At 36.9% G+C, this 24,651-nt stretch overlaps 1 protein-coding gene across 4 annotated transcripts in view; it reads left to right on the top strand.

The window, feature by feature from the left end:
- Positions 1-24,651, top strand: part of GALNT13 (polypeptide N-acetylgalactosaminyltransferase 13) — a 559,171-nt gene that overhangs the window by 55,133 nt on the left and 479,387 nt on the right. For all 4 annotated transcript variants that reach the window (XM_032638559.1, XM_032638557.1, XM_032638558.1 and 1 more), the window contains exon 3: positions 13,429-13,674. In XM_032638559.1, the coding sequence (XP_032494450.1) occupies positions 13,533-13,674 (142 nt within the window). In that variant the 5' untranslated portion in view covers positions 13,429-13,532. The remainder of the gene's footprint in view (positions 1-13,428; positions 13,675-24,651) is intronic.

Below are 24,651 nucleotides of genomic sequence, written 5' to 3'. Positions count from 1 at the left end.
ATGAGCTGCTTGTAAATTTTGGAGATTAATCCTTTGTCAGTTGCTTCATTTGCAAATGTTTTCTCCCATTCTGAGGGTTGTCTTTTGGTCTTGATTATGGTTTCCTTTGCTGTGCAAAAGCTTTGAAGTTTCATTAGGTCCCATTTGTTTATTTTTGTTTTTATTTCCATTACTCTAGGAGGTGGGTCAGAAAGGATCTTGCTGTGATTAAATCAAGCTTTATTTTTAATGGGAGGTTCTGCCTTCCTTTTCTTTCTTATTTATTCTGTTTTGTGAATAACTTTTTTTTTTTTTTTTTTTTTTGCGGTACGCGGGCCTCTCACTGTTGTGGCCTCTCCCGTTGCGGAGCACAGGCTCCGGACGCGCAGGCTCAGCGGCCATGGCTCATGGGCCCAGCCGCTCCGCAGCATGTGGGATCTTCCCAGACCGGGGCACAAACCCGTGTCGCCTGCTTCGGCTGGCGGACTCTCAACCATTGCGCCACCAGGGGAGCCCTGTGAATAACTTTTGACAATCCTTTGGGTCTCTCTATTTGTTATAATTTATCATAACTGTGTATACCTATGTACTCTTTTTATAAATAATGCTGTCATAGCATTGTCCATGAAGCCTTTTCTTTAGTATGGGGTTTTAACAAGAGAGTTTTGCAGTGGAGAAATTTAGGATTATTTTTAAGAAAGCAGGTCAAAAATCATTTTTTTATTTTTAATAAACCACATTTCTCCCCAAAAAAGTTTTTACCAATTTACATTTCTACCTGTAAGGACCCATTTTATCCCATCTTCGAGAAAATATAATTTTCTCAAAAACAGTATTTAATTTACAGTTTTTTAATTGGCATAATCCCTAATTAAATGAATTAATAGTTTCCCCAGATGACAAGGGAAATGTAGCCTTGTTTTCTGCTTGCTTATTCATGTGCTTATATATCATGGTAATCTCTGCTTAATTTTTAAATTTTGTAAAGAGGCACATTTTTCTCTTTCTCATGTATTTTTGGCAAATATCCTTACTTTATAATATTTCTGTGTTTTCTATTATTGGATTACATACTTCATTATATTACATTGCTTTATATTGATTAACAAGTTACAGTTTTTAGCAATTTCCTATAACAATGTTGCTCTGTTAATAAGAATACGAATGTTAATTCTTGGGGGATATAATAATTTCAGTTAACTTTCCATTAATTGGGGGCTAATTATTCAATATCCTGATTTTTAGCTCTTTATTGACTTCTTTCCTCTAATTGCCTGTCTTTTATGGCACTTAATTTATGGTTAATAACTTCACCAGGAAGGTTGCAGAAAAAACCCCGAGAAAACTGAAGCTGCAAATCAGACTAATAAGTAAGGATATAGTGGCTTTAATAAAGTGTTTTTGATTTTTGCTTCTTTTGAGTGGAAGAAGTTGAATATTTTACTTGTTAATAATTTTAAAATTAGTTTTAAGAAACGTGTGCATTTCTCTCATGTATCAATTATGGTAAAAATTTTACTAAATTAAAATATTCAAGCCGACAACTAAAGTTTTATTTACGTTTGTGTAATTTTAGGATAGAATATCAGAAAGCAGCTTTATTTAGTCTATTTTACTTTTGGAGTTTTCTGTAACCAAGTCCCTTCAGCATCCTTTCCTTTGTGCTGCTGGGATCCTTTTGTGCCCTAGAGTTCTGGGCTTTTGTTTGATGATACTTCATTCTCTTTTTATCTCGCACTAATTGCTTGTTGAAACAGAGTGGCTGTGATATAATTTTACAAGCTAATTTAATATTATTCTTCATTATTTTCTACAAATAAACACCCCTGTTTTGAAAAGAATGTCTAGACTAGAAATAGCCACATTACCCTGACTGTTTCATTGAAGGAACACTTGTAATTCATTCCTTACATCTTTTGTCATGAAGAATTCAAAATCCTTAAGGCCAGCTAGGAAGTAGGAAACTGAGGTTAAGATTTTCTAATGGTTTAATGTCTCAGTGGACTCATTTATTTTCTTTTTAATCATGTGATTTATGGCAGAAGATGGCCAGCTTGCTGGTGAAAGTCTACTGGGAACTGTCTAAATGCTCTACTGTTGTCTTAAATCTCTGGGTTTTATATCCAGTTGAACACTTTGGATTTCTGTTTGCCTCTCTTGGCAACTATTAATGAACAAGCTTAAACCACTGGTATGTCATGTTATAAAATGAATACTGAGCAGTTATTAAATACCTTAAACAAATGAAAGATGAGCAGTTTTTAGGTTGATACAGTTTTTACAGCATTTAATTTCATTATTTTTTGAGGGTCATGTATTGCTTTTTACAAGCTTTTTTTTTAATGAAGACTTAATTTCATTATGTTTTAATGAGAATCTATTGCTTGTAGAGTCTCATTAACATATATTTTAGGCTTTGACATTCACAGTATCTTCATAGAATGGATATCGCTATACCCAAGCGTGACTGAAAAGACCAGTGTGTAAAAAACTGCCTTGAAAAATGATGTCTGCCATATTCACATTCTCTATAAAGCTTCAGCTTTCTTTCACTCTCTCTATGCCCAATTATTCTATCTGGTGCTGTATTCTCTTAACATTAATAATTACACATTATAACTATCTGTTGAAAAGAGTTCCACATCTTGGAATCACTCCAAATGTTTCGCTTACCTCTTTTCTTATCCCTACTCTGATGCTCTTGTCTATCTCCCCTACTGGATCCTAAACAGGAAGGCAGAGATTGCATCTTTTCATCTGTTTTATCTTTAGTGCCTAGCATAGATGTTGGCATCTGTGTAGATACTCAGTTTTTTTCTGTAGGATAAATGAAAGGCGTACATTTCTTGTTATAATTAAAGTAGTAGTTTTATTCTGGAAATAATACATGCTTTTATTAAAAATTCAGAACTACAGAAGACTATAAATCAATTCTCCTCCTAGAGATTATCAAGTTTAGCGGGTGTATCCTTTTAGAAAAATTTCTATATGTATGAAAATCCACGCAACACATATACACACTTCCTGATTTTTCTGTGTGATGATTTCAGGTCTATGAAGGGTCTGGAATTTGATTGTACTTAATTAAACACTAATAAGTTAGATTGTTACTGTTTCATGGACGTTGGCAGAATAGACTCCTGTGTCAGGGCAAAGGACATTTTTAGTCACGGCACAGCAAGTAGCTTAAGTTTCAACATGTTTGCGTCAGCTCCCCTTGCCTCCCAGATCCCACAGCGGTAGTGTGGACTGCACCAGTGGATGCCTGCACACACGATAGGCTGCATTTCAGGAAAAGAACAATAGCCATAGGGAATCCACCATTTTATAGAAAGCAGTAAAAGGTTGCTCTTTGTCCCAGAGAAAGACCTCACCTCATTCTTTAAGTTGATCACTGTAAACACAGCCCTGAGAAACGGCCTGTGTGAAGAGTGTTTGGGGCCCTGCATATAGGCACACACAGCGAGAAGTGTAGGAGTGTGAGAGACCCTAAGGAGGAGGGTCTCCCAACAATAGCTACCTTTGGGTCCTTCATCATTTTGACTTCTGGTGAATTTTCACATGAGTCTGCCATTCCATTGAACATCTTGATTAATCTGATAGAGGCTGGGAACGATTCCATTCCATTTTTCTCATACTGTATTTACTTAAGGTTATTATGAGCAAAACTTAAAACAGCAGGATTAGGCAAACCTGCAGTTTTGACTTCAATCATGTCTCCCAGGGTCCTGGACTCAATCGCTGTAAATAAGTCTCAGAGGGTATCAGTAGGTCTTATTTTATGCAGCCCAGATGTAGCCTAAGGCCACCTTATTATCCAGGGGACTAGTGCAAGAGAATTTAGCCCGATTTGCTGATCCTTGGTTGTCATTACAGTAGGCAATCAAGTACCTCAGTCCCCAGTGGCAAGACAGTCCATAGGCCATTCTGCCCCAGATCCAAACATGAAGTCCAAAGGGACACGGGTCACTCTAGTTCAATATTTGCTGATAAACTTGATTTGGATCACCATTACGTTGATACGGTTAAGCATGTGCCATGTCACTGAAGACTTATTTATAGCCTGGATGGCCATATAGAGCATAACCCAAAGCTGCTCAGACATCAGGGGAAGCAGAGAAAGGGTCTCTTTTCGGTAGCTGCCATTGAGGGCATCAGGCACAGCAGGCTAGTAGTTCAGGTCTGGTCATGCCCACATGAGTGTTTCGGTTTTATAGCATAGGGATGAGGTGACAAAGAGATAGTAGTTCAGACTGCCAACTGCGGAAGCTGCTTCACTCGGGCAGGCCATGTGATTATATTGCCAGGCTCTAATGTTGGGGAGACAAAGAGAGTATGAATTGACCGCCCCTCACCCACCGCTTCCCTCCACCTCTTCGGATACAATTTGTTTTCTCCTCAGATATCAGGGTTGTTAAGCTCCCTCCATAGCCATGACATTTTGTGTGTCCTAGCCTAATAAATATAACATCATCTCTCTTTTTACAACATCTTTTACTGTGACCCAGACCTTTCATATGGAAGGGTTAAATATGAGTTGGACAAGGGCATTTTTACAAAACTTACAGATACCACCTATGTTGGCTCACATTGTCCTTTGTAGTTGGATTCCATTAGCAGTGTACACAACAAAGAGCTTATTATCCTCATGGTCTAGGACCATGTCAGTCCAACACAAGAATCCAGGTGGTGGAGTCAGAATTAAGTTTTAATGCTCCAGGCCTCTTAGTGGCTGCACTGCCCATTAGAGGTATGCCAACCGGACGGACCTGAGGTTGTTGTTGGGGAGAGAAAAATGCACCATGTTCAGGAATGGACAGGGTGGAATCCATATTTTCAAAAATAATTTTATAAAATTCCCCACCCATTTCATCCTGATCATTAATCAGTAGGTGGCCAAGAGAAGATGAACTTTCTTTTGGGAAGGCCAAACTTAGTAAGCCACTGTCCTGCTCAGGTGGGTGGACCAGGAGTTGATTAGAAGTTTGGTCAGATGTCTTTTTCAGTCAGTTTCTGAGGAGGTCATTCCAACATTCAGCAAAAACTTTGGTAGAGTTTATGGAAAATCTAATACCTTTCCTATTACTCCATCATTGAGTGGCCTTTGCAACAAAAGACACAGCATTGTCAGACTGTAGGGGGTCTGGAAATCAGAAAACCGACCCAGCTTAGTTTCATGGGCCACAGTACTGTTGCCAGAGGTGGCTGATTGGACGAGAACAGCAACAGTGTAACCTGAGACAGGGTTAAGATGATGACTTAGGTGCCTGTACTAAACAGAGCCATACTCAAACAGAGCTGTAGGTGGAAATTCTACTCCCACCATCCCCCCTTAACTTCGGAACCATATTTGTACAGGTGCATAGGAACTTCAGTCTGCCCTGGTGACAACCTACCTCACCTTCACCCTTAATCATATTTTTGTCTTAAAGCAGTTAAAGTCAGGGTAGAGGGGACCAGAGGTATCAGAGGGCATGAAGCAAGAGAGCAGCTTTATGCTGGTGAACAAGTTATTTTCAGTTTAGAGGACCATTCACCCACAACTCAACCAAATGAATGTTTAATGTTTTCAGTTTTCATTATTTTGATTGCCAAGGTTTGTTTAATTTTCCCCACATTTTTACCAGACCTTTTACTTCTTGGTCCTTCTTGCATTCATTCATTTAACAGGTGTTTATCAAGCACCTATTTTGTGCCAGAAAATGTTTTTGGTGTCTTAAGGATAGCACAGAGAATAATAGACATAATTCCATGGGGCGGAAGGAGGCAATAAATAAATTAACAAGTACTAGTGATACGTATTCCGAATAAACCACTTAAGTATATTGCATAGATGGTGGAAGGGCATTATCTCAGATAAGTTGGCCCAGAAAAGAAGACTCTGGGGATGTTTGAGCAGAGATCTGAATAAAGGGTGAAGGGTTGTGCCATTGGATTACTTAGGCGAACAGCGTTCTAGAGAGTACTTCAAGCACAAAGATTCTGGAGTGCATTAAGTAAAGGAGAGAGAGTTAGAAGATGAAATCTGAAAGGCAGTCAAGATCCAGATTTGCTTGTGTTATAGCGAAGTTAGGGATTTGGAATTTACTTTAAATGTGATAAAAAAGCCATTTGTCAATAATGATCAGAACATAGAAGAGACCTGATCAAACTTAAGTTTTAGCATGATCAGACCGCCTTCTGTGTGGAGAATAGATTTCTATGGGGGTGTATTTAAGAAAATAATTGAGTGATCCCACTCCTATGTATATACTTGAGAAACAAATACATATGTCTGTATAAAAACTTGTACATGAATGTTCATCACCAAATTATTCATGATAGCCAAAAAGTGGGAACAACACAAATGGGGATCAACTGCTACATGGATAAATAAAATGTGGTATATCCATACAATGAAGTATTATTTGTCAAGAAAAAGAAATAAAGTACTGGTGTATCCTACAACACGGATAAAGTCTTGAAAACATTATGCTAACTGGAGAAGACAGTCACAAAGGACCACATATTATATGACTTCATTTATATGAAGTGTTCAGAATGGGCAAATCTATAGAGACAGAAACTCAATTAGTGGTAACTTAGAGCTAGGGGCAATGGGAGGGTTGAAGGGTTATAGCAAAGGGGAGTTGCTTTCTTTCAAGGTAATGCAAGTGTTCTAAAATTGATTGTGGTAATGGATGCACAACTCTGTGACTATACTACAAGCCATTGCATTGTACACCAAATGGGTGAATTTAATGTGAATTATATCTCAATAAAGATGTTAAAAAAAAAAAGTTGAAAGAATATGTCAAGTTGGTGATGGTGGCTTGATTTAGAATGGCAGCAGTGGAATTGGTGAGAAGTGTGTTAAATCTGAAGGTAGAGCCAACAGAATTTGCTGTAAGATCAAATAGGGGATGTGAAAGAAAAGAGTTGCCAGAAAAGAGTACAAAGTATTTTGGCTAATTTACGTCAAATCCTGCCTAGGAGTTTTATAAGATATTGAGAATTGACAATTGGACTTGGCCATGACCGTATCCAATATGTTTTCCATATAGTGGAAGGAGCTTAAGCCTGTTGAGTTTAAAAGAGAATGGGAGGATAAGGATATGGGATGTGTAGACAGTGATTATACATAATTCTTTGCAGAATTTTGTATTACAGGTAGGCAGAGAGCAGGAAGCATCGCTGAAGAGGAATGTGGGTGGGGTCAACTTGGTTTAAGATGATTTTCCATATAGCATCTTTGTATTGATAGAAATGACTCATTCGAGAAGAAAAACTGGTGCAAAAGAGACAAGTGCATCAGTAAAATTCGTGAAAGTGTGGGAGCGGAGGGTGCTGTACTCCTAAAAGGATAGTTCCTCCATTGTCACACTTGGACTTGCAGATTTAGGGGTGGCGGTAATAGGAACCAGCAAGTTGATACACTCCACTTGGCAGTATGCAAAATTCTCTTCTGATTGTTTATATCTTCTCTGCTAAATGCATACATGTAGTGTAGTGATGAGCTGAGAGGAAATAGTTTGGAGATGGCAGTCTGAAGGCAAACAAGGTGCAAATGTTATCTGAGGGATAGAGATTGATTTGACTAGAACTATTGCAGGATGGCTGCCAGGCACTGCAAGTCCAGTGTGAATTCATAGATTTAAAGTGAGAACAGGCAGCATATTTTTGGGGTTTCTTTCTAGTCATGTTCATCTGTTTGCATGTAGGAGTGGTGTAGGGGAAAGTTAAATTTAACCAGTGTATTGGTTTGCTAAGGCTGCCATAACAAAGTATGACAGACTGGGTGACTTAAACAACAGAAATTAATTTTCTCACAGATTTTAGAAGTCCAAAATCAATGTGTCAGTAGAGTTGGTTTCATTCTGAAGCCTCTCTGTGTTGTGTGTAGATGACCACCTTCTCTGTCTTCACATGGCCTTTCCTCTATGTGTGTCTGTGTCCTAATAACCTCTTCTTAGATAGATACCAGTCATATTGGATGAGAGCCCATTTGTATGACCTAATTTTTACTTAATTACCTCTTTAAAGGATCTATCCCCAAAGTCACATTCTAAAATACTGGGGGTTAAGACTTTACATATGAATCTTTTGTGGGGAGGGAGGAGTACAATGCTGCACATAAAACGCTGCTGGAGTTTTTAAATTTAAATATATTGAAGTGAGAGAGGGCATATGTAAGAGATATGAAACCTTGTTCTCATACAGCTTACTATTTAAGAAAAAGGGACAAATAATAAACAAATAACAAAAAACATTTTTTTAAAATGCTGGGAGGTTGTTAATAGGTACCAAGAGAAAAATAAAGTGAACTAAGGAAATATAGAGTGATTACGTTGTGTGCTCTTTTATATAGGTTGGTAGGAAGGCACTCCATGTGCTAGAACCTAAGATTTGAAGGAAGTAAGAGCAGGGAGCTATGACCATATCAGTGGGCAGAGAAAACGGACTGGTCACTTGGTAAGAAATGAGATCAGAAAGGTCATAAGTAGAAGCACTCTTATCTGATGCAATTGGACTATAATTTCTTTAGTTAATCAAAATGTCATTAAATCAGGGAATCATATAATAGGTACATTAACATTTTGGTTTTGCCTTAAGAAAATGAGCTGTAATTTACATAGAGTGAAATGCACAGATCTTAAGTGTACAGTTCAATGAATTTTGACAATTGTAAAATCCTGTGTAACCCATACTCCATCAGCAACTACATCTGTTAAATATATTTCTCATAATTAAATATAAAATATATTTGTAATGCTCAAATATTGAATATATTTAATGTTAAATACATTTTCAATTTAATATAAATATACTTTAAATACTGAATATATTTGTGATGCTCATCTTGTCTCCTGACACCCTAAACATACACACTGAACATATACTGCTTCTAGAAGGATTGGGGAAGAGAATTCTTATTCTTTTTTTCTTGTTCTTTCTATGCTGTTCATGATGATAGTATTACTATTGCTACTAATAATAACTAGTGTATATTGAACTCCTCCTATGTGTCAGGCACTGTTATAAGAGCTTTATGTGTATTAATTCATCAGATACTCAGAGTCTTATGAGGTAGCGTCTACTGTTCATATTTTGTGAATAGAAAAATGGAGGCATAGAATATCTAAGAAACTTGAATTAAGCCTTACAATTAGTGAGTGTGGGAACCCCGATTCAGATCATGGCATTGTAACTCTGCAATATATAGTCGTAGGTTTTATGCTTGGTTTCATCCTAATAGTCAAATTTATGAATATTTGAAATTTCCTTAGTTTAAATGCAAGTGAAGTATTTTTTTTCTTCTTTTCCACCATCTTTCCACATGAGGCATTCATTTAACATTATCATTGACTGCTTCTTTGTCTCTTAGTGTATCTTTCCTTGTGGCATGGGTTTTATGGTTTACAGTGGTTTTTATGGTGGACCCTAGTTTAGGCTGCAGATAGATTCCTCTAGCCCAGCTGAATTTTAAGTCTTCATTCATGTGAAGATCAGACTTTCCGTCAATACGACCTGTAACTAATTCATGGTGTTTTTTCAAAGCTTACTCACTAGATTTATCAGTCCTTAAACCAAACTGCGTAATTGTTCAGTCATCAGCTCTCAGAAGCCCCTGCCTAGCTATTTAAAACATTTAAAGTGCGTTGGGTCCCTGAAAGTTCTGGAAGTACTGCCCACACTCTTCCATGAGCTTCATCCTTTGGCAGCCTCAAGTATAGCCTCATGAAACAGATTTAATAAATTTGCACCTATTATGCAGTTTTCTACAAATGAAAATATTTGGCTACAGATAAAAATATGTCTGAAAGCAACTAGAGTAGATTCCCCGGGTAAGTGATAACTTCCTAATTAAAAACAAAAATTTCTTTCTTATTTTAAAAACATAGTTACCAAACTCCTAAGCTTTACTTACATCTTATTTTTTTATATTTGAAATACATTTTTTTATAGAATAGTAAAAATGGTGTATTTTTTTTTTTTTTGCGGTATGCGGGCCTCTCACTGTTGTGGCCTCTCCTGTTGCGGAGCACAGGCTCCGGACGCACAGGCTCAGCGGCCATGGCTCACGGGCCCAGCCGCTCCGCGGCATGTGGGATCTTCCCGGACTGGGGCACGAACCCGTGTCCCCTGCATCGGCAGGCGGACTCTCAACCACTGCGCCACCAGGGAAGCCCAAAAATGGTGTATATTTTCAAACAAAAATTCCGTAATCTCTCAGAATTTCTGGCTAACACCATTATCTAGTGGGCAAGAAGAAAAGGAAAGGCAATATGACTAGCAAGATGGCACTTGAGGACTTCCCTGGTGGTGCAGTGGTTAAGAATCCTCCTGCCAATGCAGGGGACATGGGTTTGAGCCCTTGTCTGGGAAGATCCCACATGCCGCAGAGCAACTAAGCCCGTGCACCACAACTACTGAGCCTGCGCTCTAGATTTCGCGAGCCACAGCTACTGAGCCCGCGAGCCACAATTACTGAGCCCACGTGCCACAACTACTGAAGCCTGCGTGCCTACAGCATGTGCTCTGCAACAAGAGAAGCCACTGCAATGAAAAGCCTGTGCACCGCAATGAAGAGTAGCCCCCACTCACTGCAACTAGAGAAAGCCCATGCGCAGCAATGAAGACCCGATGCAGCCAAAAATAAATAAAAATAAATTAATTAATTAAAAAAATAAAAAGATGGCACTTGATAGCTTTCTAACTCCTGACGTTTTCTTATCTAGAGATATATTTTTAAAGAGGGGAATAACTGTGCTCAAAAGATTTTGAAACGATTAGAAAAGGGGTCGTATTTTTGGATAGAAGAGCCTGTAGTTTATGCAAAGTTAGTCATGCTCCACATTGATTTGGCAAGCCAGAGATATTGCAGAACTTGGATTTGGCTTGAGGAACAGAGTAGTGTTTGCAAATAAATAGGGACTTACTGGAATAAAAACATAATACAGATGCTGATTCTCTTAAATAAACCTGGGCCACCAACTGTGCTTATGTTGGTTAGTGTTACTTTGTATATTGTACCATCCTTCTGCTCAATCAGTTTCGTTCTTATGAAGAAGAGTATTGAAACAGTGTACGAGATTACTATTTTACAAGTACCAGCAGATAAAGAATGATAAAATTTAATATGTTTTAGGTAGAGGTGTTTTCACAGTAGATAGAATTAAAAACTTGAAATATATAAGGAAAGATTGTTTCATAAATAAACAAAAATGTATACAGCAGCTTAGTTTTATCAGATAAAATAGTAAAGTCAGAGTTTTCTCAGTGTTAATATCTTGACATATAGATGTACCAGGGTATGAAATTAGAATAATTTGAATGATGCTTGAAGTGGCAATAAGATGTGATTTTCACTTTCTATTATGGCTAAAGTTTAAATTAAATTCTCAATAACCTCTACTGTTAGGCTCTTATTAAGAAATGACTTATCTTAGACATTTTAATATTAAGTGATTTCAGGTTTTCTATTATAATAATATTCTTTATATTTCTTTTAAAAAATGTTCTCATTCTTTATTTTGCTTAAGCCTTACAATTTTGTGAGGTGGTTGGGGAAGGAAATATAAGTAAAGAAAATGAAGCATAGAAAGGCAAAATGCCTACCTAAACTCGTGTTTCCATTTTATGACAGAGCCAGGAATGGTTCTTTTTATGTCTTTTATTATAGATCATAATGATAAAAAAAGCCTGTAGTATATAGATCTTATATAATATATAGATTTTTATTATAGGATATTTTATTTTAAGGTATTCCTTCTAAATCTGGGAGGCCATCTAATTACCATCAGTGTTATATATGCTTTTCCATAGGACTTTTTTCTACAACAAACTGAAGGCACCTGTTCCATCTTAGGACCAAAAAAAGACAGAAAATTTAATAGCTTGAATTGTTTCAAATATCATATTCAGTGAAATATACATAAAGTAACAGGAAATATATATATGGTGATCCTTCCCTTGTCGTCAGGTTTAGAGGTTGAGTTCCAGTGTTTAGTTATAATTTTTACAGAAAAATGAAGTTGAAACGAAATAAAATAATTAGCATGCCATTTTTTCAAGAAAAATAACAAATAAACCTCAAATATCATGCATTCCTTAGATTTGTACATTTTGTATCTTTCTGTTTTAAATATATGTTGAATAAATGTAAATTTTATGTAGATAGTGAAAGTAGAGTCTTTGTTATAATAATTTTTTAAATTGTCGCTTCATGTAAACTTTGTTACTAGTCTGGTTAGATTTGTAACAGGCAACAGCATTTGTGTTGCTTTATGATGCAAAGTCAGCTGCCATTAATTTAAAGAACTTCTGCCTCAGCAAATTTGTACTTTGATGTTTTTATTTTGAGACAAGTGTTTCTGAAATAGTCCAAGTATCTTTGTATTTAATAGCTGTTCTCCTCAAATATCTGTCAAAACTGTTACTTATCTTATTCACATCAATAAATATATACTCCAGTTTCTATTATTTTAATGTATCAAATTATATGAGACTTTTATTTTGATATAGTTACTGTATAGGTAGAAATGAATTAACCAGGTAGTTATTGTTCTATGTAGTGTAAATAAAACAAATATGTGTATTGTATTGAATATCTCTCAATAATTGCACACATGTCTTTGTTATGCCTTTAGAATCCTTGCTCTGGTTATTTTAAGTCACTTTATATTAATGTATTATCCTCTGAAATTATTCTCTGACAATTTCTTTGAATGTGTACTGCCCATTCTCAAATGCACGTTTGTAGTGGATACTTTCTCTGCAGAGCAGATGGGCTTTTTAAGTCTAAATAACTGGTGACTTATTCCATGTAATTGCCCTTTTTGAGAATCTGAGAATTTTGTGTGTGTGTTTGTTTTATATCTTAACATTAATAACTATGTGTTCTGCAGGACAGTTTACAAGTGTTATCGTATTTGGTCCTCATAGCAAATCTTTAAGTTTGACATTATTATTTTCACTTTATAGATGAGAAAACTGAGGCTTAGAAAGTCTCCCCTACATAGGAAGTAAATAGACCCAGGCCTATTTATGCATAAAGTCCAGCTCTTAGCCACTGCAATATATGGTAGTCCAGGATGATTTCTAGTTCAGCAGTATTGGCTCCTTAAAAGTGCTGAATCCCAGTAAATTTAGAATTGCACTATTTTACAACCTGGTGCTTTACAGAATACCATGAAAGGACTTTAAGAAAAAGGCAATACAACTTGAAGAAATCAAGTAGTTGTCAAGGGCCCAGCAGAGTAGTGGCAGATCTAGGATTAGCTGTTAGAATTTTAGCCACCTGGCTTACTTACAAAACTTTCATTTATTTGGGCTTTTAATTCTGAACTTGAAGGCCAAGTGCCGATATACATGGGAGCATTAAATAAGTCATATATTTCATGTTATATCACATTTATGCAAAATAAACTTTTCAATAATTAATTTTTCTTCTTTTTTTTTTTAATACAGTGGGGTGCATCCTGCTTTTATCCTGGAGTTCACCCCTGTGGCTTGGATTTATCACAGTTGTATCTGTCTTCGATCTCTGTGTTAACTAGAAATCAAGGAAAGACATGAGGAGGTTTGTTTACTGCAAGGTGGTTCTAGCCACTTCACTGATGTGGGTTCTTGTTGATGTCTTCTTACTCCTGTACTTCAGTGAATGTAACAAATGTGATGACAAGAAGGAGAGGTCCCTGCTACCTGCCCTGAGGGGTAAGTGCTTATGAAGCAAATGTTTCTTTCATAGCGATGAAAATGGTGGTGACTCATGACAAAACATGAAAGCATTTGGGCAGAACTGTTAATGTACATTTAACCATGGGAAAGCTACTTTATGTTTCTTGGCCTCAGGTGTCTTGTCAGAAGAAATGAGTTAGCTAACCTCTAAGGTACCTTCTAATTCTAATAATTCCAATGTTTTGTGACTGTAGTGAACATTCAAATTGGACAGAATTTTAAATTTAGGCTTCCAGACGTATAAGCCTTTAGAGTCCAAGCACATAACATAAAAGAGGAAAACTACTACAGTGAGATGGTGAGGATTGTAGCAAAATGAGACTACACATGACAGCCCTTAAAACTTCCAAAAGCAACAACAAAAAAAAAGGCACAATGTATTTTTAACAAAACACATGTTGGTGGCCAGATTTAACCTGTGGGCTACCAGGTTGTTGCCCTATGTTAAAGGCAAAAGATAATTTCAAGTGTATTATAAAGTCACTTTAACTCAATATTCCCTATTTAGGAACCAGTTTCAATGACTAGATAAGAGTGAATGCTCAAGAAACATAATAATTTATATAAATGGTGATTTATTAAGTAAACTCATAGAGATTCATTTCCTGAAGTTATTCCAAGTAATTTTCCTATGCTTTCTGTTGACTTAAATACCTATTAATTTACTTCTAAAATATTCCTAGTAAATGAGTGCTTCTAAAGTACTTAAGCATGCTTGAAATTAGTTTTATTCTCATTGAATTAAACATTAAAAAAATCTAGTTTACATTAATTCTCTACTTAGCAAAATGTTTCTTTATAAACATGACAAAAGGTAAACTTTGAGTCCCTGTTGATATGTTTGTACCTTTTGGAAAAGTGAATCTAAATTACTGACTTGAGATTTGCATTTATTTAATGAATGTAATCTGCTTTTAATGTTACAGATATTTTTGAGGTTATTTATTAATCAAACTATGCTAATAAAATGAATTTGATTGATATTATCAGTTGTGTGAGGTTTAGGGAAACAGAGAAAAGCATTTCCAAAAGTTAATTTTTGTTGAAAGAGTTTGTTGGACATCTTTAGTTTGCTTTGCAATAATTCTCTGGTCCAATTGGAGAAATTCTGATTATCTTCCTCTTTTCAAAATGAGTCTAGTTCTCTCACTACATTTTTTGACTAGTACAAAGAATTGAGAGAAAGGGCTTTGGAACTGACAGAACCTAGACCCATATAGGTAGTTTATATACATTTTTTATGCCTTTAATTATAATTATTCAAAGAGGAGAACTTTATGAGTCTGTCAGTTTTCGATAAATGAATATGGGGATTAATTTGCTGATCTTTGGTTAGGATCCCAGAATAAATCAGCCTTTTTTGTTTTTTTGTTAGAACCAGTTGAGCTGCTGCTTGGCTGAAAGTGGAAATGTGTTTTGATGGATCACATCAGTTTAGAATGATCACTTTGTCATTTGTTGAATGGAGACTTCTAGATTGGTCACAAAAAATGTTATAATCTGATTCAGCAAAACTATGACAGCCTTTTCTGGAAGTACCAAAAAGGCAGTTTTGCTGATTTAAGTGCTTAATGCTCAGTTTCAAATCTCAAAAAGTAAAATTTAATGATGCAAGGCAAAAATAGTAATTTTTCCATGTACTTAAAATGTAAAATTAAACAATACTCTCTTTATTTTTAAGACTTATTTAATGTTATACAGTAATATTTGTCTTGAAAAAATGAAAATTAGGCTTTATGGTTTTTAATTTCATCTTCTCCTGTTACTTATTATTTCAGAATATTACTTTATTTAGGAATTTGTGCCATGTATTTCAAATAATATTTTATTTACAGGTAGGTGATGTTGTGCAAAGTGCACTTGACTGAAATTTTCATGTTCTAGATATGTTAAAAACAGGCTTTTTTGACAAAAAAGTTGATCTTTCCAGACCTTTGTGTCTCCATTATTAAAACAAAGGGCTTGGACTAGGGGTTTTCTAAGATCTCTTCTATTTCTAAATTTTAAACAACTTGTAAATACCCAATATTAGCATACACTCTGAATTAATTTTTGAGATATGTTCATTCATTCACCAAATCATGAATTATTTGTTAAGTGCCTCTCAAGTTAACAAGTTGTGCATCTTAAACTTAACAAAGTTGCATGTCAATTATATCTCAATTTTAAAAAAAAGAGGAAGAACATAGTCCAGTAATGGTCAAAGAAAAAAATCCCAAGCATCAGGACCTCTGGCTTCATAGGTGGTATGACAAGGTTACCCCACAGTTAAAAGCCCAGCTTTGTTGACCAGCCTGGTCCTCACCTCCTCCACCTTGAATTAGTTGTGTGACTTTTGGCAAATTCCTTAACAAAATCTTAACAAAAGACTTGGTGATCAAGTAATTGGCACAAAGGGTAGACAAACTGCACAATGCAACAGAATAGAGACCCTAGAAGTACACACACAAGTTTGGACCATTCAGTATATGACTGAGGAAGCACTACAGATCAATGGGGGAAAGAAGAGCTCTTTCAATAAATATAGCTGAAAATAAAATGGTAATCTGGGTGGAAAACAGATGAAGCTGGATGCTTAACTCATGTCATAAACCAAGATCTACTTTGGAAATATTAATGTCACAAGAAAACTTAACTTTTAGCAGAAAAAAAATAGGCATTTATAAGACCACGAATTAAGGAACAATTCTAAAACACTATACAAAATCATTGACCATAAAAGAAAATATTGATAAATTTGACTATATTAAAATTGAGAAAGTTGATTCACTTAAATATACCTTAAAAAAAGTAAAAAGGGAAGTTACAAACTGTAGAAGATGTTCAAAGAACATGTAACTGAGAGGTTATTGTCAGGTATATATAAATAACTCCCGTTATTAGTATGAGAAGCCCACATAGGCCAACAGGAAAAACTGGGCAATAAACATGAATAGATACTCCTTGGAAAAGGAAACAAATATAACAAAACAAAAAAAGAACCTTATGAAAAAATGTTTAACATTAATTGTGATGAGGGAAATGCAGACCAAGACTATAATGATGTATTTATATTCATTCAATTGGCAAAAATTAAAAAGGCTGATAATACCAGTTGTTAGAGGTGATACACCTCCACATTTTTATAGTAACTTCAGATAACGGGTTGGCATCGTCTCTGAAATCTAAAAAATTCATGGATGACTCAGCACTCCTAGTGATAGAAGTTTTTCCATATAAACAAATATTTCATAGTGCTACTGTTCATAAAAATGAAAGCTGAAAATAATCCATAGGTCAGTCAAAGGAAAAGCTGATGTATGAAGAGTGATATAAAATGAAAGAGAATAGTATATTTTAGTCAAAATGAATGAACTACAGCAACCTGTACCAGTATGAATTAATCCTCATGATACGATAGTAAGTACAGAAGTTTACTGATATCTTTCAGAGATGATATATGGCATGGTACAATTTGAAAAGCTAAAACTAACTAAACATTTAAAATATACTCTTTAGGACTCTACAGAGATATGACAAGACTTTTTATAAAGCAATAAAGCTAATTATGAACATAGGATTTAGGATGTCGTTTGTCATGTGTAGGGGGCAACAGTAATGTGGAGCGTTACTAGGGTCCTAGGTTTGTTTTGGATGTGGGTTTGATGTATCTGTTACATAATACAGATAACTAAGCGAGTGAATAAGAGCCACTGAATGGATTTGAAAAAAATGGGAAGCCACTGAAGAGGTTTAAAAGACAGCAGACATGATCACCTCTGTGTTGTGGAGAGATCACATGTAGAGACTAGACTGGGGAAGAGCCATCTCTTCACGGAGGCAGGGTAGGAAGTTGTGGTAGCCTTTTGTGAATTCTGTGTGGGAGGTGAGGCCTGCTTAGAGCAGAGCAGTGCCAGTGAGTTGTGGGTATAATGAAGAGGTATTTGAGATATTGGGAGCTTGCTTGACTGGCTCTGGCGGGTGGAGGAGATGGAAATGTCAAGGACAGATTTCAGGTTTCTTGCAGGGCATTATTTGATCCAGTTTCCTGAGAGCGGAGATGGAGGAGGAGAAGTTTTGAGGGTGGATATTGAGTTTATTTTGGACATGTTGAGTTTGAGACACATGTTGGGCAACTGAATGGAACTGTTCAGTAGGAAGTTGACTACATTATTAAACTCTAAGTATCAAACTTAAAAGCCATCATTATTCTTTCTAAAACGGATTACATTCTTCTCTTCCTTATTAAATGGAATATATGGGATATAATTAAATCTTTGCTTCTGAGTCAGCATTATCATTTCACACATCAATTATTGAACGATGCTGTAAAAAATGATTATTTTAGGGACTTTCATGGGAGCACAAGGACTTGTTCCAATATTAGATACAGACCCATGAATCCTTTTCCTTTTCCTATTTGCTAGAGGATTGCTTTTGGGTAACATAAGTTCTTGTCAGGGGAGCATATTAACTCTTTTATGCCACGCTGGGGCCACTTAGAGCTAAAATGCACCGAAGGATATTTCTTTTTTTTTTTTTTTTGCGGTACGCCACCGTTGTGGCCTCTCCCGTTGTGGAGCACAGGCTCCAGATGCGCAGGCTCAGCGGCCATGGCTCAGGGCCCAGCCGCTCCGCGGCATGTGGGATCTTCCTGGACCGATGCAGGCGGACTCTCAACCACTGTGCCACCAGGAAAGCCTGCACCGAAGGATATTTCTAACTCCTAACTGGTATGGAGTACTAAGTGGTGCTGCTCCCAAGTTGGAAGAGTTAGAATAGCTATTTGAGAGCACAGGTATTTAAAAAGACCGGTGCTGCTGCAGTGCACCCACAAACGCTTTGGGGAAATCTGAGGTCATGTGGCCAGTCTGCATGAGCACCATGCATAATGAGTCCTCCTCCACCACCTCCACCCAGGGCCGCACGTCCTCAGGCAAGTTAATTTGTCTCTCTGGGCCTCAGTCACCATCTGTAAAACAAAATGGATATGAGTCATGGTTTTAAGTCACGCTCCTCTCCAAATGAAGAATTATGTTTCTAGCTATTTTTTTCAATAAAACTATGGAAAATGAACTATTTTCGTATCTGGCTTTTGGTCAGTCCATAGACAATGTGTAGTCTGCTATGAGAACTGGTGATGTGGAAGTGACATGGGGAGAGGTCTGCTTAGAAACCCCAGAAGAGCCTTCTCATCATCACAGAAGACAAAAGGGATATAAAGTTATGATATTCGAGAAGGGAAGGAACCTGCAATTCTTTAACTGATCTTGAATCTTGAACATATTACACATACTTGGGAAATGAAATAAAATTTACCTTCAAGAAAAGGGGAGGGAGAGGAATATCTAAGAAAGAGTTGTTGCTTGTATATAGACAAAGATAAGTACATTAGCCAATGATAACAAAAATAATTATAAGCTATGATTGTTCTAAATTATTTACACATGTTAACTTAATTTTCACAAAAAATATGTGAAGTAGACATTCTTCTTCTTTTACATATAAGGAAACTGAGGCAGAGCGAGCATATGGGGAATCACTTCTGTGTTTCTCTTTTACTCACACACGCAATACTTCTAACACCAGATGTGTGGACTTTTCCCCCACACCAAGCAATTCTCTGCGACGTCAGCTGAGTGTCCTACAATTCTGACACTGCCTATCTGGAGTAAGCATCAGACCCCACAAGTTAAGGGCTCAGTCCCACAAGGATGCCCCCACTTCATACACGGATCGCCGGTCCCAGGTTGTCACCAGTACTTCTGATCAACCTGCTATAACTTGGCGCTTCCTTGAACACTTCTTGAGTTGATAGTTTGCCAGAATGCCTCACGGAACTCAGGGTAACATTTATTTACATTTATCAGTTTATTATAAAGGATATGTGTGAACAACCAGATGAAGAGTTACATAGGTTGAGGTCCAGAAAGTTCCCAAGTACAGGAGCTTCTGTGCCCGTGGAGTTGGGGTGTATGACCCTCCTGTCATGTAGATGTGTTGACCAACCCAGAAATTCTCTGAACCCTATACTTTTGGGATTTTTATGGAGGTTTCATCATATAGATATGATCGATCGCCAAGTCAGTCTCCAGCCCTTCTCCCATTCCTGGAGGATGGGAGGTGGAGCTGAATATTCCAAGCATCTAATCATGGCCTGGTCTTTCTGGTGACCAGCCCCATCCAGGAGCCCACCCAGAGTCACCTCATTAAAACAAAAGATGCTCCTATTAGATGCTCTAATCCCAGGAAATTCCAAGGGATGTAGGAGCTCCGTGTCAGGAACCAGGGTCATGGACCAAACATTAGAACAAAAGATGCTTCTGGTGCTCTTATAACGTAGGACATTATAAGGGTTAGAGTAGCACTGTGCCAGGAGCTGGATCCAGAGACCAGTACCTCCTATGATTTCACGGTGTGGTTAAGAGGGAGTGCCAGAATTTTAACAACCAATGGAACAGGAGTTGGGTATTACAATGCAAGTTCAGTAAAGGGCTTTGTTATCACTTAATGCCGGTTTGCACTGGAGTTTAAGTGCCATGCTTTCATTCAAATACCAGTATGGAGTACACAGTCTGAAAATGTGAATTGAGTGGATTGTCTTCATTCTCAGAGACACTAGAGAGACTCAGCCAAAATTCCCTGTCTAGTAGGATGTATAAATCCCAGTCAGGAAACTATTTCCTAGGGACCATTCTGGTTTCAGATCATTTATAAAACAGTATCACCTTATCTGGTATTTTAAGGTTTTGCAAAGTTACTTTCATCCACTTGTATCCCTTAAGACCTCTTCACTGCTGCTCTGAATTGGGGGAAATCAAGAAGATGAGTGGAATTGTTGACTGGAGTCTCAATGCCATACCTCCATGTTTCCCTTGGTCCTGCCTGGGACACTCCCTGCTTTCCTCTCATAAATCTGGGGACACAGGTAGCCTTGCAGGATCTTAGTTTCCCAGCCAGGGATCGAACCTAGGCCCTGGCAGGGAAAGAGCAGAGTCCTAATCACTGGACTGCCAGAGAATTCCCTCTTTTGTTTCTTTCTAAATGATCTTCTCGTAACATTAACGCCTAGCCATGTACTTATTTATTAAACAGTAAATGTTTATTGATTTTGTTTGATTAATCTTTAGTGCTTCGGGGAGAGTTCCTGTGACTAGGTGTGAGAGGAAACCGAAAACTTGTGAATTAAAGTGTTAAAACTAACACCACATTTGGGACTTCCCTGGTGGTGCAGTGGTTAAGAATCCGCCTGCCAACTCAGGGGACGCGGGTTTGAGCACTTGTCTGTGAAGGTCCCACATGCCGTGGAGCAAATAAGCCCGTGCACCACAGTTACTGACCCTGCACTCTAGAGCCCGCGAGCCACAACTACTGAGCCTGCGTGCCACAACTACTGAAGCCCACGTGCCTAAAGCCTGTGCTCCACAACAAGAGAAACCACTGCAATGAGAAGCCCACACACCGCAACGAAGAGTAGCCCCCGCGTGCCACAACTAGAGAAAGCCCATGCACAGCAATGAAGACCCAACACAGCCATTAAATTAATTAATTAATTAAAAAGAAAAAAAACCCTAACGCCACATTTTTCTTGTTTTTTTAAGATATGGCTTTACCTTTTGTGGGGAGGGTAGAAGAGTGTGATTGGTTAAAATGCACTGTCAGTATTGGAATTGCCCCACATAAATTATGATGACCACTGGAACTTTCAGGTGATAGTATTTATAGTCATACAAAAAGTGGGACATATGGATAGTCACCTTGGATTAAAGGCATATATGTCCCAGATAATTTTCGATCAAGTTTATAAATAGTTTTCAAAAGTTAATAGACTTTATAAAATTTTGACCTTTGATTTTGCTTTTGCCTTTCATAGTTTTATTTACAATTCACTCTGAGCCCTTCTCCAGTCCACATGGACATAGCAATGTCAGGAAGAAAAATAAATTGTAATAATGAATAATTATGAGGTTTACTATGTCAAGTGCTTTATAGATACACTGTTTCGATTAGTTCTCACAGTGGCATTGGGGGTAGGTACTATTATTATTCTTATTTACATATAAGAAACTGAGATCTGAAAAGGTTAATTAAGTTCTCCAAGGTTGCAAAACTAAGAAGAGGGAAGAAAGGGCTCACAGCCTGGTTTGTCAGACTTTTGAGACCACACTTTGAACCACAATGTTATGCCACGTCCCTGACTCAGGTGCCTAGACTCCTTTAAGGCAAAATAATCATAACATTTATATAGTATTTATAAAATATTTACGCATATAGGAATATTTCTGGAGGACAAAGAAGGAGGTGGCCACCGACCTTTGGTAAAAAAATGTCATATTTATTTAGGAGAATAGTACTCTGGCAGGCTTACCTGTCTGAAAGGTAGGCTTTCAGACTTCAGCAATTTTACATTTATTGAGTTTCTACAGTATACTAATTAATTTAGGTTGCAATTTTCCTCAGCAGTTTCCTTTGGGGCCAAGCCTCTGACGTCTTACAAAGAACGATTAAAAGTTCTGAACAGTAGGGAAGCACTGTTTTTTCCCAAAACTTTAATAAAAACGATTGATACAATTTTTGCATCCATTTATTCAATGGTACTGGGCTAGGTAATATGAAATATCCAAAGTTTAATCAAATAGAACATCTGTCTTCAGGAATCACACAGTCTACTGGAGACATGACATGTACATTACAAGATAGAAAGTGGTGGCTGCTATAAGAGAGATACCAAGTAAACTGCTGTGAGAGGCCCTGACATATATAAATTATGTGGACATTTGAAAATTGGGAGGAAGCAAGTACCAGGAGGGAATAAATTATCAGAGGAAAGCTACTGGCTTTCCCAAAATGAGGATGTAAGAAATCAGTGAATCGGTTGATTGGGGCAGAGTCAGACTCAAAGGGGATTTCTAGATTTTAGGTTGAAAATTAGGATAAAGACAGATTTTAAAGGACTTTGAGTCCTGGGGAAATGAATTTTTAACTTTGTTCTTTAGGAAATGGGGAACCATTGAAGGTTTCTGGAAAAGAAAAGATGTGTTTATCGTCAGATAAAGTTTGGAAGGGTAATGCAGTGCTCTTTATTAAATATGCAAGAGAGTAGCAATAATACATTTTAATCTTTATTCAGATAGAGACTCAGATGCTTAAGTTTTATTTATTAATTAAAACCACTTGAATTAGATGGTAACTAAATGGAATATTAATTCATTTAAATTCTTTGCTCTGTAAATTAACTGGTAGAACAAGAAAGTTTTGTTTTGTAAAATCAAGTTTAGATAGTGTATAAAAAAGTAACTATTCAAAATCTTTACTTATTTAGTATGAAATAAAATGAGACAATCCATTCAACAAACATTTGAGTGCTTGATTGTGTCAGAGCTGGGGTTAGAAAAATAAAGAATCACTCTTATTTTCACGTTTAGAGGGGGAGAAAGGAATTCAGAATTGTATGACTAAAATGTCAGTATATCAATGCTGTGCTGTCAGGAGGAGTGAGAATATATGAAATAAAGAGAAAAAACATCAATAAGCCAATATCTGCCTTTTGAGGACAAGATCTGATTGTCAATTCCATAAAGACTAGAGTAGACTGAGTAGAGAATGGAGGACAAAACGTATTACCAAATAGTCCACCAGTAAAATGGAAATGGACAAATTTTATCTCTACCCACTGGAAATCATGGTCACTAAAGGGCTGTGTTGCAGCAGAGAGAGCTACTCATCCTGGGTGCTCAATTAATAATTGTTGAATGAATGAAGAATGAATGCACAAGCAGCGTGGCACTTTCTGAGCGTTCTCATGATAATAGAGTATCCAGTATAGGTGGATGATTAAGCAACTTGAAATAACGCGATTATCATGGCAAACATATTTTTGTTGTTGTTACTGTTTACACACATAGTCCAAACGTTTTCTTTTACTTTTTATTGGCTTATGTAGTTTGATTTACAGCCCCAACTGGCATATGTATAGTCAAGGGACGCTCTTTTTTTCCTTCAGAATGTGTCTTGCATTGCACTGTTACACACTGTCGCTGTGATGCAGTGTGTCTGAGAACACTGCATATTGACACATGGTAGTGCTGTCATTGAAGAGAGCTCTGATGGAGCAGAACAGGCAGATCAGGTAGGATGTGTGGAATGAACTAATACATAGAAGACCCAGAGGAACATTTATGAAAGTTCGACTGAGGAATATTGAAAAAGATGTAAGTGTGTGGTAGATTTTATTCATCTGTAAAAAGAAGATGGGAAAACGGAGATGATGGGAAATGAATAAAAGAAAGTAATACTGGACAGGTTTAAAAGTGAAAAAAATCCAATAAAAAAGGAAAATTACCGAGAATAAAGTGGTGGAGCTGTAGAACAGGACCCATGGTTAGTCAATAAGTAAGGCTCAATGTAAATGTAGCTTTGGGAATGATTGAGAATAGTAGCTAGATAAGAAATATTATTTTTAGATAAGTTTTATTGAGGTATAACATAATGCTCCCTTTTAAGTGCGCAATTTGATGAGTTTGACAAGTGAATCCCAGGGTTCAACCTCACAAGGATGATACCCCTAAAATGTTCCCACACACCCCAAGCAGTCAATCCCTCCACTCTAGCCCCAGACAACCACTGATAGGTCTTTTGTGACTATTTGTTAGTTTTGCCTATTCTAGAAAATCTGACGATGACTATGAATTCTTGTGTGTCTGGTTATTTTTGCTCAGCATATGGGTTGTGAGATTAATCTATGGTGTTGAATGTATCAGAGGTTCTATTGCTGAGCAGTATTCTGTTGTATGTATATATTACAATTTGTTTATCCTTTCACCTGTTGATGGACATTTCCATTCTTTCCATGGCTGTTATGAAAAAAGTTGCTACATTTGTACACAAATCTTTGTTTACATATGTGGACATATGTTTTTACAACTCTTGGGTAAATATCAAGGAGTGGTAGTGCTCAGTCATATGCTAAATGTA

This window comes from Phocoena sinus, chromosome 7, assembly GCF_008692025.1.
Source record: "Phocoena sinus isolate mPhoSin1 chromosome 7, mPhoSin1.pri, whole genome shotgun sequence".
Taxonomy (NCBI): domain Eukaryota; kingdom Metazoa; phylum Chordata; class Mammalia; order Artiodactyla; family Phocoenidae; genus Phocoena; species Phocoena sinus.
Note: the sequence above shows the minus strand (reverse complement) of the source record. Positions and strands in the feature narration are given on the sequence as shown.